The sequence below is a fragment of the Leptonotus elevatus genome, chromosome 20, assembly GCF_054856555.1.
Source record: "Leptonotus elevatus isolate MCC_2025b chromosome 20, RoL_Lele_1.0, whole genome shotgun sequence".
Lineage (NCBI taxonomy): Eukaryota > Metazoa > Chordata > Actinopteri > Syngnathiformes > Syngnathidae > Leptonotus > Leptonotus elevatus.
This window is the reverse complement of record NC_141258.1, coordinates 13,327,970-13,345,472: the sequence shown is the minus strand read 5'-3', so window position 1 is coordinate 13,345,472 and position 17,503 is coordinate 13,327,970. Positions and strand designations below refer to the sequence as shown.

The 17,503-nt window shown below is 37.9% G+C and overlaps 1 protein-coding gene across 5 annotated transcripts in view; it reads left to right on the top strand.

Annotated features, from left to right (window-relative positions):
• dnah9 (dynein, axonemal, heavy chain 9) overlaps window positions 1-17,503 on the top strand; it is a 180,119-nt gene that overhangs the window by 86,577 nt on the left and 76,039 nt on the right. For all 5 annotated transcript variants that reach the window (XM_086064347.1, XM_086064346.1, XM_086064349.1 and 2 more), the window contains 5 exons: window positions 1,749-1,911; window positions 2,172-2,295; window positions 7,519-7,661; window positions 10,525-10,686; window positions 11,838-12,071. In XM_086064347.1, coding sequence (XP_085920473.1) covers window positions 1,749-1,911; window positions 2,172-2,295; window positions 7,519-7,661; window positions 10,525-10,686; window positions 11,838-12,071 — 826 coding nt within the window. The remainder of the gene's footprint in view (window positions 1-1,748; window positions 1,912-2,171; window positions 2,296-7,518; window positions 7,662-10,524; window positions 10,687-11,837; window positions 12,072-17,503) is intronic.

Here is a 17,503-nt window from a genome sequence, read left to right as displayed (position 1 = left end):
TACTTTGTGAATGGTCATTGAATGCGAGTAAGTACATTACTTTCTTTTCTTTTCTTTTTTTTTGCTTTTCTACGCAGGTATCAATCATCAAGCCTTTTTTTTCCAGGGGTAACTACACTCAACAAAAATGCAAACGCAACATTTTTATTTTTGCTCACATTTTTCATGAGATGAACTCAAAGATCTCAAACTTTTTCCACGTACACAATATCACTATTTCATTCAAATATTGTTCACAAACCAGTCTAAGGCCCCGTTTCAATGTATCCTCCTAGGAATCAGAATACCTGTGGTGCAGTTTTGTTTTATTAGCATACATTTTAAAAAAAACTACTCATTTCAGAATGGCCTTTTATTGTGGGCAGTCCAAGGCACACCTGCGCACTAATCATGGTGTCTAATCAGCATCTTTATATGGCACACCTGTGAGGTGGGATGGATTATCTCGGCAAAGGAGAAGTGCTCACTGTTACAGATTTAGACTGGTTCGTGAGCAATATTTCAGAGAAATGGTGATATTGTGTATGTGGTAACATAGTTTTAGATCTTTATGTTCATCTCATAAAAAATGGGAGCAAAAACAAAAGTGTACATTGGCACCTGTACATTGGCATCACTTTGCGGTCCCATATTGCACGCAGGAAGTGTAGTTCTAGTTCCGGTATAGCACAAATGTGAATGTGAAAGTAAATAGAAAATTATTTATCACTTCATTTTTAGTTGGTTCATCATATAAATTGCTATGACATTGACAAATGTGTGATTCACATAAACAATTTGGGACAAAAAACAAAAACACAACAACAACAAAAAAACAGGGCACGAGACAAAAGGCCCAAACAGGACTGCGCCGTAACGGGAGGCTGTCAGTTTAAGTCAACCTAGAACATTTAATAAACAATAGACAAGGAAGGAAGACAAGAGACTTAGATTATTTTTTACTCGCGAGGAGAACGGACAGAGATGTGCTCAGTTAGAATCTCCGACCCGCTCTGCAGCACACTCTCCCGAGCCCTCTCTTTATATTTTATTACAAGGTGTTCCAACAACAAAATATTTCAGTCCTTAGCTTGTGATAAGGGCACAGTTCCTGTTCTGCAGCTGCAAAAGCATGAGTCATGCTTTGCAATACTATAAGAGCAAATATGGGATAACTTATGTACATTCATTCTAACAGAGGCCCAAATCGAACTGTCCCAGTAAAACTTGGGGCCGTCGCAGTATAATGGGATTATCCTCGGTTAAACCTGGACGTCTGGTCACCCTGGTCATGAGTCTGCCATATGCATGCATGGATGTAGTGAATATTTTCCTTCCAAATTTTTGTTGAAGCTGACCTACAACCTCAGAGGTATTTGACGGAGTAATACTACTGCAAATGAATATGATGCAATGATAAGCAGAGTTTCAGGTTGAAATGAAGCAATCATGGAAATTACACCAAAGATAGATATCATTTTTCAACAAATAAAGGAGGAACCCCTGGTTTGACTTAACTACTTGTGGCAGAACAATGTTTCATAAGGTTTGGCTTTGTAAATGTGAATGACACATACTGATACAGATGGTGGGAGCGGGCGGTATGAAAGCCAAGCGAAATAAACAGAATGTCCCATTGTTGCATGGCATTTTTCTTGTTTCCTTGATGAGTCACATTGCTATGACAGCATACCTCCTCCTTACATTTTAGCTTCCACTTCCACCCATTCCGCCCTTACTCATCTGACTGTCTGCACCTCCACATGCAGCTGCCGTATAAATCGAATCCTGGAGTCTCCACGGGGTAACGCACTGCTGGTCGGAGTAGGCGGAAGTGGCAAGCAGAGTCTGACCCGACTGGCTGCCTTCATCTCCAATCTGGAGGTTTTCCAGATCACCTTGAGGAAGGGTTACAGTATCACAGACCTCAAAGTAAGCACACAGCAAAACACAAACAAACTGAAGTCACGATTGGTGTCATAATGTTGTGCATGCATTCCATTCGTGTTTGCCTTGTTTGCATGTGCGAAGGAGTTGCTGCTGGAATTATAACCATAATCCGTTCAATATAGAAACACCGTGCTTGGAATTTACATGGCACCCCCGCCATAAAACCCTCACAATCTCTTGCCCGCTTGCTGCAGAATCTCATTATGTGTCACTCCCCCAGTCTGTATGTTTCTCTCACCCAGAGTGACCTGGCATCGCTCTACATCAAAGCTGGCGTGAAGAATGTTGGCACCGTGCTCTTAATGACTGACGCCCAAGTGGCAGACGAGAGGTTCCTCGTTCTGGTCAACGATCTGTTGGCATCGGGTAACGGCAGGCTTCACTAATTACTGTCTGTCACATTTTGCAGGAGAGCAAGGTTTTTTAATGTGTCACAGCCAACATCACAGTGGTGCCATTTTTCCAGCTCTGTTCACAACATGTTACTGGGTGGACAAGCAGAAATCATGTGGATGAACCATTTATAAAGTTTAACCCCTTCAGACCTTTTTCTTTTGAGCAATTTATTTATTTATTTTTTACAGATTTTGACTTTTTTCCCCACATAGGAACAACATGGGATTTTTTTTATTTGGGGGGTATTATGCTTTTATTTGTTATAGTGGACGCCAGGATAATATGGATGTAACTTGTTGTAAACTTACCAAGCTTATATGTAATATTTTTAACATGAACATCATGCAAATGAACTCGCAATTATGTGATTGGTTAGCTAGGATCCATTCATTAACCAGAAGTGATTACATCGTCCGAATTATGCGTTTTTATTAGTTTAGACATGCAAATATGTCATGTCCATTGCAATCATCTATGAGTCCGAAGGGGTTAAGTTTATGTATTTATTTGCCTTTTTATTTTTAATTACCTTTTTTTGCCATCGGAAAAAACACAAAAAGTTCTCAACTATTTTCATATAATTTCATGTTCCTTGTAAAGACTTCATAAATCTAAAAATGCCATACATTTTTACAAGTTTCTGATTGAATGTAGTAAGGGGGTGTATCTAGTTTGTACTGAGTTACTGAGCAGTTAAATGTAACATATATTAATACACCAAAAAAGAAAATCCCTAGGGTTAACATGAAGTTGTTAATATGCAAATATGTGGTCAGAAGCCAAATAATATGTTACACTTATAAATCATACAGCGCATCCGTCATGTGTAGGAGTCGTCGTGTTGGAGTGGATGAAAAATGTAGGTGGATGCAAGTATGGGAAAGCAAGCAAGGCAAGGCAGGGTTGCAGGGAAACAAAAGTATTTATTTACAAAAAAGACTAAGAAGGTACAGTGAAACAAGAAAAGAAAGGCTACAAGTCCAGGACATGCAACATGAGACAATGAACCGAGTAACTAAGGCCCCGTCCACACAAAAGCCCGTTACAATGTATCCGCATACGTTTCTTGCCGTTCGTGCAGTTCGTCCACACGGCGGCACCATTTCGGAGCTTGAAACCGATCACTTTTTTAACCAGGCTCTCCAGAGTGGAAAGATTTCAAAACGTACGATCCAATGTGGACACCTTATGCGGGATACTCCTCCAGTTTGATGACTTATGCTCGCGTGACCGCCAGTCTGTCAACAACAATGGCGGATAGCCGTGTTGTAGTCGTTTTGTGCAACCTTTTTAGCTTTACAGCAAAATATTTTGCGTGATGATGTACTTGAATCACCCGCCATTGTCACTTCTCCTGTGTTCGTCCCACTGATCTGTATATATATCTGGATAGCCGATAGCCCATACACACCCGTGAAAGCCGTTGAAGCGACAGAGCGGCCTTCTTACTCCACCCATCTCGCAAGCACTTTGAAGACCCCCTTTTCTTTTATCGCTCAGTTCCTTAGACCCCAATATTATATTTGGCAGAGGCATCTTTTGTTGAATGATAGTTATAATTCTTTATTAAAAAAAGATCCACAAGTTTCCTCCTGTAATTATCATTAAGCATATAATTTATACATTTATTTAAGGCAAGTTGTAAAATGTTTAAAGTCCTCATCATAAATCATGCTGTTTCTACTAAGCACTGTCTCAAATTTCAATACTGTAAATGTATAGGATCGTGTGCCGAGAAACGGTTCTTGGGAGGAGTAATATGGCAGCCCCGCGGCTTCAAAAGTATTGGCATATCGTCTATTTAGATCAGTGGTTCGTCTTCTTCTACGCTTTCCATTAACTCCCTGTGGCTGTGCTACAGCGCCACTCCTAACTTGGCATATACATTACAGCCGTTAAACGTCCTCAGCGTCTTCTTTTGGACACAAGCATGTCTTGAAACATTTCTGTGTGTACTAGATTTTTTTGAGGAACAAAGCCGGCTTTGCTTCCGTGTGAGCAGGGCCTAAATCGAAACAGACTGATGAGACACAGCTGGAGAGACCTGATTGGCTAACATGAAGGGCTGTTAGGACCAGTTGGAGGCAATGACTTGATGACCAGACTGGGATGGCACAAACAGGACATGAGAAACATAAAACTTTGAATAACATGTAACAAAACCAAAATGATTTAAAAGCAAATCCAAAAGTTCAACAGAAACTCAGATCATGACAGCATCAATACCTCTCAGTCCCGTTTATTGCTAGACTCGCTGACAAAAAAAAAAGCTATTCATATTCTAACACATACTACCAGCACAGTAAAAACTGATCTTTGACGTCTATCACTGTCAATGGCAGTGAATGAGTTAAGTACACCTGAGGGACAGGATTGTATCATTTAATTATCTATCAATCCATCCTTCCATTTTCTATGCCATTTATCCTGAGTCAATGCTAAACCAAAACTCCTTAACTAAAGGAGACCGCAAAATAAAAATCAGCCAAATAAATACATTTAAAGCGGTTACTATATTTTCAGAACAATGCCAGCAATTTCCCTATCCATATGTACTATTGTGCCCCAGAGTTTTTTTTAGAGAGAGTAGAGAATGAAATTAAATGTGTTTTCTTGTGAAAAATACATAAAGTGTGAACCTTAGTTTATATTTCCAATTTTGAATTTAGGCTACTACGGAAGCCAATGTGGAATAAACTTTTTTGACAGGCAAGTGTCCGAACAAATAGTCCGAACATATTTAAATATGTTTGAATGTACTTGCAAATACAGTACGTTCGAACATATTTGCAAATACAATTAAACGTATTTAAATATGTGAAAATGTACACATTTAATTGCAAATACTGTACGTTTGGGCGTACTTGCAAATACGTTCGGCATTATGGGGGAAAAAAAAGCTGAATGGAAATCATGTACTGCAGTAATAATAATGAATCATAAAAATTATGAATAAACAACGTTTATTTAATCAGTTTTCAAACGTATTTGTAAAATGTAGGCCAAATGCTAAAATTTTTTTTAGTCTTTGGCATTATGGGAAACAAATGCTACGTTTTTAGCATTTCACCAACAAGTACGTTCAAACATATTTGCAAGTACGTTTGAATGTATTTGACAGTTAAAAATGTTTACTCCACATTGGCAGTTCTACACTTAGACTAAAAGAAAGATTGTAGACATGAGGAATTTTCCATTTTGTTTTATTTTTTCTATTTGAGAAAAGGTGAATTTTGTGTCCTTACCATTTGTGTTCCTGGAAGTGATAATCCTCAGTCAACCTATCTACAGATTTCAGTCAATCTATCAACACCATCAGGTACCACAATGCAGCAGCTGGAGCAAAAGAGAGAGAGTCAGAATGTGTAACAATAATAAAATGGAATAAAGAAAATACCAAACAGCTGCTCTTGGAAGAGTGCAGACTTCATCCAAGGTTATGATGTTAACAAAAGAAAGAGAAAATGTTTGTATAGTGCTGATAAATAACTAGTCCACAGACAACAAATCAATGGTGACCAAAATAATACCAGGTTCATACTTGGCTATTGTAACAGTTTTGCTTGGTGCGGTTAGGGATAAGCGACATTGCATGAAAACTTATTAAAATATTTTTAGCAGAGGTGGACATTCTGTCAATGACGGACACCTATTTTATTGGCAATTGCCGATTGATGGGAAACTTCGAAAATTTGAGCATTGACGGAAGGGCGTTTTTGTCTGCCAATGTAATCGTCAATCCGTCAATGACGGACGCCCATTTTGTTGACAATTGACGATTAACGGAACGTTAATCATTGACCACCTCGAATGACGGAAACATTGATGGACACTCATTTTGCTGAGCAATTGACGAATGACAGATTGACGGTTTGGCTTGAAATATTGACAGATTGACGATGACGCAAGTGTGTCCCGACTAGGGATAGAGCTAGAGCGATAATCGGCCTGGCTGATGAATGGCGCCGATATTAGGGATTTTGACAAATATCGATATCTGCTTTTTTTTCAAAATCTGACGGGCGATAAAAGGCAAATCTAAAACCATTATAATTTTAGGGAACTATTTATTTACATTTTCATTTCACTTAACAAGATGCTGCTGACCCTGGGAACTATCTGAATCTTTTATTTTTGTTCGACACAAAAAAAAAAGAAATTTGAAAGTTTAAGAGTTCAGGATTGTTGTGAAAAAACTAGAGCTGTGGTATTCACTTCTTTATGTCATGTTTGGTTTCTGTTTTTGGTTGTGTGTCTCCCTTGGTCTTGTTGAGTGTAATCTTGCCCTTCCTCGTGTCAACCAATCCGTGCCCTCAGCCACTTGTGTCTTGCCCCAGGTGTGTCTTGTTGTGTCGTTAGTGTGTGTGTATATAGTCTCCTGTCTCCCCTCTGTCTGGGTTGGATCATTCTGTCATGGCTGGGGGTGGAGGACCCAAATGCAGGGATGCATATTATACTGAGCATAATTTATTTAACAAAAACACTAACAGGGGTACTGGGTAAAACTCTAAACAAAACCAACTAAGTTTAGAGAAGACAAAACTCAAAGTAACAACAAAACACTAGAGTGGTGACAGCGACAATGATCCAACCAAGACTGAACGAAACCAGGGAACTAAATACAAGCCAACTGACGAGACAACGAGAGACACAAGTGGCTGGGGAATACGATTGGATGACGGGAAGGGAACAGGATGACGAGTAGAGGTGCAAACAAAGACAGGACACCATTCATAACACTTTAAGTTTCCATTTAACTTTTTAAGATGTACTGATTACCTTGGGAGCTCTCTGTTTTTTTTTGGGGGGGGAAAATTAAAATTAAGTATATTGTCTAAGATAAAAAAAAAAAACTTCTACATTTTGAAAAGTCTGAAAATGTGTTCAATATTCATGCTTTAAGACATTACAACAAAATCAAGATTGGAATTTGTATTTTTTAAAAACCCTTTTTAATGAAAATGAATATCGGCTTCAAATATCGGTTATCGGCCTCCTAAACAAAAAACATACTGGTCTATCTCTTACTGAATGATGGACGGTCCGATTTTTATATTTTCAATTTTCCTGAACAACTGAAACAATCACAAAGATTCTGAGAAGACTTCGAAATGTTTACGTTCACAGAAAGAAAACAATAACTTAAGAACTCGTGATCTTTCGTCACTAATCTGCATCCTGCAATTATTCAAGGAGAGATCCCTGACCTGTTCCCAGACGATGAAGTGGAGAACATTATTGGCAGTGTGAGGCCAGAGGTACGCTGCTCAGGATTGATGGATACAAGAGAAAACTGCTGGAAGTTCTTCATCGACCGGGTTCGCAGACAGCTCAAGGTGAACTAATCAGATACTCAGACGTGTACTGTACAAAGAACTGTGTGTTTTGTTACTGTGCATTTCACAACTAATGATCCAGAGAAAGTTGTTCTCAGTGGCTCTCCTCGGGGAAGGCGGGGGAAAGTTTGCTGTTAATTTGTCTCTCAGATTCCTGCACCTCTGTTTGATCTCCATCTCCTCCCAATATAACTTCAGTCTGCTTCCTCTCTCCTCAAACCTCATTTATGATCGCAGAATAACAACATTTTCATAGATAGGTAAACGTCTGGCTTTAAGATGAAGCTCTCCCCAGACAATTCCCCCCTAATGATCTTTCAGAATGCTTTCATTGGTGGCGGTCTCTGTCATAAATCACTGGTATGACTGGAAAAAGCTGCAGTTAAGCTGGAGCTGATTTCACAAACGTTTAACCATTTTGTTCCCCCTTGGGGACTGGGGAATTCTCGGAGGGTTGCTTATCCTGTCGCTATTACAATGCAGCCCCATCACCATCCATATCCAGCTCGCTATCTCGCTCCCAGCCCTGTACACTCGCAAGGTAGAGGAGTGAATAAATGAGGAAGGCAATCCCACTTGTCAGACTCATGCCTGTAAAGATTGGATCTGTAACAATGTGAAATGATCGGTCTAAATACATGGGCGGGAGAGTCTCATTTGCTGTTAGCAAGAAGACATGATGGCAGTGGGTTTTGTATGTATAGTAGTAGTAATTATGCACAACAATTATTATTAGCAATGATCATACTATAACATTCCTTGACCAAAGGCAGACGAGATAAGATAGAGAGATAGAGATACAATCCGAAAGACCAACTTTTTTTGCTCCCTGGACTCATTTTGGGTTAAAGTGCATTTTTGTTTGATGAAGGTGTTTTTTGGGATAGAAATGACACGGAAATGACAAAAAACAAAAAACAGTGGTGACTCTAATAGTGTTTTGATATTATCTGAAAAAAAAATCAAGGAAACTCTTTTTGCATCGTTCTACTTCCAGCATCATCTAGAGCTGCTTAATCAACTATACATTGAATACAGCTGTAAAACATTGAAAATAGCAGTTTCTCACTCCTTTTTTGCTGGCTGTAATTTGCGACTTAACAAAATAGTGAAATGCACTTTAGCTAAAAATGTGGTCAGGGTTAGAATAATTGTAATGCTTTTGTTGTTTTGTTTAATTACTCAGTTTTTTTCTTCATTTGCTGCTGTTTTTGTTGTTGTTTTGTTTAGCGATTTGTTGTTGTGTTTTTCATTTTTTTTGTGTGTTTGGCTTTTTTTGTTTAGCTGTATGTTTTTGTATTTTTTTCATTTGTTGGTGTGTTTGGCTTTGTGTTTTTTCATTTGCTGTTGTGTTTAGCCGCGTATTTTGTTTAGCTATTTGTTTTTTTTGTAATTTACCATTGCGTTTTGCACTTCAGGGTGACTATAAGTATGTGTGTTGGACCATGTACCAAGATTATGTATTGTATTACTAATTTAAGAATGTTTTGTTAAAATAGACAATAACCTACTGATTACTGACTCTAAATTAGAACACACCAACAAGGTATGTTTTATGATCAAGTGTCTCAAACAGATAGCTTTAAGCTCGCCACCTGGTTTTGAGTAGCTCACCAAACACGCATAATGTCAGTTCACACACTCTGCCTCTTTTTTAAATGGCCATTTACCAGATACTACAACAAAAGATGATATGGTCCATTGTTGAGAGATATTCTGCTATACATTACATATGTAGAGTAATCAAGTAGTAATATACTGTACATGCTAATGTCATATGCATATGCAATACACAAGAGAGTCTTGACTGAGTTTATGCTGTCAAAGAATTTCTCACAATGTAAAGAGTTGGGGGGGGGGGGTAACTGGAACGGTATTTCATTTACAATCCTGTTTCCATGTTACAGAGTATAGTTACACCATAAATATGTATTTGTTTTGTCATAGTATACTCCAGTGCTTCATGAAATCTTAATGGTGGCTTGTGCTATTTTTTTTTATTGAAATAAAGATTTTAATGATTTGAGCAGTCAGAAATTAATCAAACATATCTTTTACCCAAAACAGTCAACTAAAGCACATAATTCCTTGCTAAATAATATTGTGGTTTTTTTTGGAAGCCTGGTATTGATTGAGTCCAGGGTATACCACACTTCTCACCCAAAGTCAGCTGGGATATCCTCCATCTCGCTCAAGCCCCTAAATGAATACAAATGGTATAGAAAATTGATGGATGGAGTACATTTTGGGATATTTATGGTTTGGATTAACAATAACTATATTTTAGATTTTATTTGTATTTTATTTTAGAATTAAAGGGCTACTACATATGAACTTTTTAGCCGTATTTTTTTCTGAATGAAATGCCCTTTCAAAAGAGAACAAATGAGCAAAGTAGATATAATTATCGGATGAATAAACTACAAAATGATGTTGTTTTTATATCTTTATGTGTGTAACTTGTATCTTTCCCCCCTGACTGAGAGGCCTCGCTGTGCCAAACAAATGCTTCAGATAATGTAGGATTTGTTTGCAGTTATCCGAGTTGATGATGTTTAGAGGGTCCTTTGAGTTTGCCTTCTGTATGTTGGTTTCTTTAGCATGATGGAGCATCTGGTTGGGATTCACACCAAGCCAGCTGTTCGTCTCCAATCAGTCCAACATAGCCCAGAGCTCAGCGCAATCTTTTAATTCACATGCCTGCCAGAGGGTGTGTTTGCTTAATGATGTAGCTTCTAACAATTTATTCTCTGTTTCCCATTTTTCATGTTGATTGTAGGGAGTGCTAATCATTGGAGGATCCGACCTCATACCCAGTGTGTGTGTGTGTGTGTGTGTGTGTGTGTGTGTGTTTGATTGGTAGGTGGCTCTGTGTTTCTCTCCAGTTGGAAGTAAACTGCGAGTTCGTAGCAGGAAGTTCCCTGCTGTGGTCAACTGTACAGCTATCGACTGGTTCCATGAATGGCCGCGGGAGGCATTGGAGTCTGTCAGCTTCAGATTCCTGCAGGAAGTGGACAATATTGAAGTAAGAGCTGCTCATATTTGTGGGAATGCTGAAACATAGGTTATTGGGATTTTTATCCTCCACACTTTTTTGCCGTGTAACAACTCCCAGATAATACTTCCGATTTACACCGTTCAAATTTATTCCGTTCAAATACTACAAAAAATCATGCCTCCTGGGGTATATATCGTCTGATTTGACATTACTTACGGTATTCACACAATTTAACGTTAAATATCAACTTTTGCCCATTCCTTTTCAATGGGAGGGAGATTGAAATTTCCCACTTTCCCGGCCCACTTCCATACATACAACTTATCATCCTTACCACCTGCCTGATACTGCTCAGTGGCGCAGTTGGTAAAGTGCATTGTCCTGTAACTGGGCGGTCGCGGTTTCGAATCGACTGGACTTTGCAAATATACCACTCCCTCCCGCACTCTTAGATCATCTTCCTCCATTCACCTGTCTCTCCCCGCCGCTCGTCTTACCACCATGGGGAGCAGAGCATTCAGCCGCTGTGCTTCCCGCCACTGGAACTCACTACCACCTCAGCTCAGAAACATAGACTCTTTCACGCAATTTAAATCACAACTCAAAACACACCTATTTAAAACTGCATACCCAACTTAAATGTCATTCTGCTCTACCTCACCCCATTTTTTTTTCAACTCACTGTACGGTGTCCTTGAGTGCGAAGAAAGGCGCCTTTAAATTTAATGCATTATTATTTTTATATCCATGCCATTATGCTAAGTGATATACATGTATACCAACTGACTACTATATCAATAAATGCATTATAAATTCACTGAAATGATTAAATGCAAGCTAGCTTTCAGCATTAGATGACACATTAATAAATAAAATAAATAAATACGCTATTAGCCATGATTTCAAACAAGTCAAGTTAGTTCAATGTTTAGAGCAATTGCCTTCCACCACAAAGTACCTGGATTCAAACCCCACTTGGACCACATTTTAGTATTTTGGCAATTTATCTTTCAATTTACTTCATAAGCACATGCATTCAAATCTTAGCATTCAGCTAATAGCATTCCACTTTTAGCATTCCTATGCAATTTCTGCAGAAATTGCACTTTGTCTAGTCTAATAAGAACTGAATACATCTCTAAGGGACTGTTTTTCGCACTTTGTCTTAATGTCTATAGCCCCAAGTGAAGGAGTCTGTCAGTAAATTCATGGCATACGTCCACATGAGTGTCAATCACTCCTCGAAGGAGTACCTGGCCAATGAGCGGCGCTACAACTACACCACCCCAAAATCTTTCCTGGAGCAGATCAAACTGTATCAAAGTCTGCTGGGCCAGAGGAGTAAAGACCTAAGCAGCAAAATGGAGCGGCTGGAGAACGGCCTACAGAGGCTCAACAGCACGTCTGCTCAGGTACTTTTCTGTGAATGCACATTCCTCTTCTTTCATTAACCTTGTAACAGAGTCAAGAAGACGACATGTATGTTATCTTTAAAAAACATCTGGTCAAGCTTTAAGCTGACTTGAGGATCTTTTGAGGAGATAGGAGCACTACGTAAGGCATGGCTCAAAACAATGGCAGCTCCAGAAAAGATAAGAATAGAGCTTGCCACTGCAGCAGTTTTATCAAAACAGGACCACTTTATTAAAAGATCATTTTTCATGACGGGTTTGTCCAATATGCAATGGGATTTGTATTTTTTGTTGAGTAAATGAGTCACCTGTTTGAAGTTTATTGCCTCCAATTAAGTTTTTCTCCTTCTTGAAGGAGGAGGCTGGGACGGATGGGAGGTTAAACAAAAAAAACTGTCATGTTCTTTTTCATGCAGTCATTTTAAAAGGCCATGTAAACATGCACAAAAGCCGGAATATGCTCTTATTCGGGTTCCCTTTTCTAACTTGAATATTTGGTCATATAAATGTATATCTGGTTTCCTCCTTCGAACAGAACTTTGGTTTGTGTTCTGCGCATGCGCTATTTGCAAGTAATCTTAGTCTTAATTTACTTTTAGGCAGAGCGGCCATTTTACGTTGCCACTAGCTAAACAAATCTAAATTGAATACACTGATTTCTCTGTGGCGTTTTCACATTATTTTCTGTCTGTACGCTGAAAATGCCACATATACAGTATATGCATATTTATAAAACCATGTGTCTGGCGCACAAACCACTGATGCAGTTTTGATTGGAATATGTATGCTCGAGTAATTCTGTCCATTCATGCATGCAAATGTGTTATCCCGAATATTTCAGAAATCTTAATTTTGTCCTCAACCGGAATATTGGCTGCATTTAAATGTTGTCACAGGTACAAAGGTTCCTTCTGATTATGTGAGTCCTTAAAAACAAAAAATGGTGCCAGCATGTATCAGGTAGACCATGAGTCTTTTCTAAAAGTAACTCACCAGTTATGGGACATTGTGATTTACTAAGAAGGATTAACACAGGAAAATAATGTTCACATGTATTTATTATTTTATTTGCGTGAAAACACGAGCAAGATGTGGGCAGGTGCATGCCAGAGTAAAAAAATAATCTTGCTTTGTTTGCTTGTCATGGTGCAGCAAGGTAATTTTTGCACAATTTTGCCAAACAAGAAAACGTGTCCTCATTCTACAACAGCAGGTTCTGTTAAATGGTTACAATGGGATAATTATTGCACTCTTTCCACTTTAATATTGTAGGCCAAATCATTTTTTAAAGTTCTGCTTAGCCTGACTTTTTCCTTTTTCTGGTTCTCCCTTCACTTAACAAAGCTGGACAGCCAGACTGATTTTGACCAATTTTGTTTGGCACACTCATCTGTTGCTGCAAGCGCTGTGCCTCAAGGGTGCTAAAATATCTGATGGGCACAGCCAACTCAAAATTCCTTTTAAAAAAACAAAAACAGATTGCAATCCTTGCAGAGGGTGCACAAATTGCTGCCTGTTGATTAGTCCACATAATTTTTCACCTTTTTTTTCTTCTAAAGAATTTGGAGAGCTAGTATTTTGTTTTGAAAATTATATTTTAAAAATCCCTATAATTTCAACATTGCCTTTTATGGTTTTTATTATATTGTTCATAAAATGAGTACACCAAAGTTTCAGATGGCTTCAGATGACTGAGCTTGATACTTACATGTCTACATGAATCTCTACAACTCCTTGAATCATTAAAAAAAAATCAATATACACTTTGCTCTAAACACTGAGGTCAATTACTTTTTGCTGTAGACTAAAAATATTTATGTTGCATATCAAAAGATGCATATGAGAGATCAACATTAAGGCTTTTATTTCCAGATATCAACACCTAGATCTGAATTCAGAAGATAGCACCTTTTGATTAAACACACTCATTTTTGTCAATGCCTACAGTGAATCCAGAAAGTATTCAGAGCATTTCATTTTCCCCACATTTTGTTAACTAGCAACCCATTCAAAAATTTCATAAATTGTTTTGTTTTGTTTTTTGTGCTTTGGGATCTCGAACCATTCATACCAAACTGGTTCAATCTTTGTCTCATCAGACCATATTGAATGAACTGAATGTTGTCTCCCAAGGTCTAAAAGTCCTTCAAGTACCTTTGGGAGAATTCCAGGCGGGCTGCCATATGCCAATTATTAAAGAGTGGATCCACTCTGGCCAAATAAGCCTGGTTAGTAGATTACAACACAGATGGTTCTCCTCTTTCCACAGAGGAATTTTGGACCTCTGACAGACTGACCATCACATTCTTGGTCACTTGCTTGACAAAGGTTGATTGATTTCAATAGGCTACCTGCTTTTAAAAGACTCAAGGTGGTTCTGATGTTTGTTTGTTTTTTCTATTTATGGATTATGGAGACCACTGTGCTCAATGGGATCTTCAAAGGGTCAAAAATGTTCGCGTAACACCCTTTACTGTAATAATTTCTTACAAATGTAATTAAATTTGCACTTAACTCAATGAAAAAAAAAAAGTACAATAAGGCAATCATTTCACCAATAATGTAAAATAAAATTAGAAATTGTAAAAAATAATTGTTATTACATACCAGAGCACACAGAAGGCTTTGATACACCTTCTGATATGAAGAGGTCGCTTAAAGCAATGGTAGTTATAACAAAACGGCCAGCAGGTGGCAGCAGAGTATAAGAAATTAGCTAGGGCCATGTTGCAACAAGCTCTTTTTGCTAGTGTTTTCAACACATTTGTGAATAATGATGAAACTTGGCTATATTATAATGCTAATTGCTGCAAAACAGAAACATATACAAATATACTTTTTTTCCGATGTAACAAGAGATTCTAATCTTTCTTTTGCTAGGTTCCATGTTTTTATTGTAATAGAACAAAATATTCTGTGAGCCTTGCAAAATCAGTCAAAATCCAGTAAAATAGCCGGGAGAGAAGGGGTTTGCTTCAGTGAAAATGGCTGGGAGTGAATGAGTTTACAGTAAAACATCAAACATAACATTATTAAATAGAAAAGAACAGGCACATTTAACACTTGACACTCCCAGAGGTCTTTGCGGCAGCTCTAATCAGGTGGGTGGGGCTTACTTCGAGTAACTCTCTACAGAGTTGGTTTAACACTGAATTAATCAACTCTGTCAAATAACTCCAGCACTGACCTCTATTTAATTTGCACAGTGCTAAAAATACACTTTGGGGGTTGAAATCAACTCTGAAACATTTAACACTTAAATTTTTGCTGTGAATGTGTCTAACAGTCTTGAATTCTCAAAACACAAAATGTGGAACTCTGGACTGAAAATTAATGTATATATTACATTAACTGTCAAGTTTTGCATTATCAGTTTTAAGAGAAAAAAGACCCACCTTAAAATGTAATAAGTCCCCAATAATGTAGTAAGACAGTATATTATTGGTAAAAACTTTATTACAATATCAGTCAGGATTTTGTTATTACATTATTGGTGAAATGATTACATTATAGGGTGCTATAAGGCTACACATTAGACTTCATTTAGTTTGTGGTCTTACATACAATGTCAACTGTGGGACCTTGTATAGAGACAGCTGTGTGCTTTCCTATATCATGTTCAATCAACTAAATTACCACAGGTGCACTCCAATTAAGCTGTAGAAACAACGATGAGGATCAATGGAAACAGGATTCAACTGAGCTCATTTTTTAGCTTCATGACAAAGTCTATAAATGTATTTGAATTTGGAAAACCTTTTTTGTTTGTTTGTTTGTTTGTTTGTTTTAATTTTGGTGTTCATTTTCGACTAAGGCTGCGACAAAATGTTGGAAAAGTGAACAGTTGTGAAGGTGCAATGTAGCTGTCACAGGTGCTTTGTTGTTGTTGTTGTGGTGGTGTGGAGGCCAACCACAGGTTGATTTAAGGACAGGAAAGGCTCGAGACTGAAGAGCTACTGAAATAGGCTGAAAAACCATCACAACGAACGTTGGCAATGGGTCACGTATTTGAGCTATTGCAAGCCAAAGTTTTGCAGCTATGTTAGTGTCACAAACAATTACTTTCTATATCTTAAGTATTATCCAGGTTGTGTATTGGATCCAGATGTGCAGTATATACCTAAAAAAAATATATATTTGTCTCATATTCATCTTTTAATCCACATTTTCAAATGTTTTTAATCTACTGTAAAAAATAAAGAATTTGCCTCGCTGTTCCAGAACAGTTGAAAGGGGGTGTAATTTAAAATGTTTAAATACCTGTAGAGGAAGACATGATAACAGCACCTTATCAAACACATACCATAATTGTGAATAGTGTGTTTTCTGCATTGTAGTAAAGAGCAAAAAGGCAGGTTTCAGTCAAAAGAAACATTTCCATGCATGCGGTAATGTTGTTGCATTAAATTTTACGGGATACATAAGAAGAGAAACTAAAAACTTGGAAATAAAAAGGACACTCTTTGTCTAAAAATAAAAAGTTGCATCCCAAAAAACAGTTTCTTTAGCAGAAAGCTGTTGGCCTCTATGGTTCCCTCATGCTGCACACAGGCATATTAATTAAATGTGTAAAAAGTAATAAACAGAAAAATGCATCTTTACTTTTTAAAAATGTTTATCATCTCAGCACCTTTGCAGGTGAGAGATAACCCAATCTAGGCCTTAATTTAGTGACCTTGTTTGGCATACACGTGCACGTACAAACCCAATTCCAATGACACTGGGATTGAATGATTTGCGAATCATGTCAACCTATATTTATTTGAATGCACTACAATGACAAATAATGTTCAAACTGATAAAAAATTATTGATTTTAGCAAATAATCATTAACTTAGAATTCTATGGTTCCAACACGTTCCAAAATAGCTGGGACAGATGGCAAAAAAAGATTGAGAAAATTGGGGAATGCTCATCAAACACCTGTTTGGAGCATCCCACAGGTGAACAGGCTGAATAGGAACAGGTGGGTGCCATAATTGGGTAAAAAAGGAGCTTCCCTGAATTGCTCAGTCATTCACACGCAAAGATGGGGCGAGGTTCACCTCCTTTGTGAACAAGTGTGTGAGAAAAGAGTCGACCAACATACAAATTGCAAGAAATTAAGGGATTTCATAATCTTGGGTCCATAATATCAAAAAGTTCCGAGAATCTGGAGAAATCACCGCATGTAAGCAGCAAGACCAAAAACCAACATTGAATGCCCATAGCCTTTGATCCCTCAGGTGGCACTGCATCAAAAAAATCCATTTGTAAAGGATATCACCACACGGGCTCCTCATAACACTTCATAAAACCAATGTCAGTAAATACATTTCGGTGCTACATCCCTAAGTGCAACTTAAAACTCTACTATGCAAAGCAAAAGCCATTTATCAACAACACCTAAAAACACCATCGGCTTCTCTGGGCCCGAGCTCATCTAAATTGGA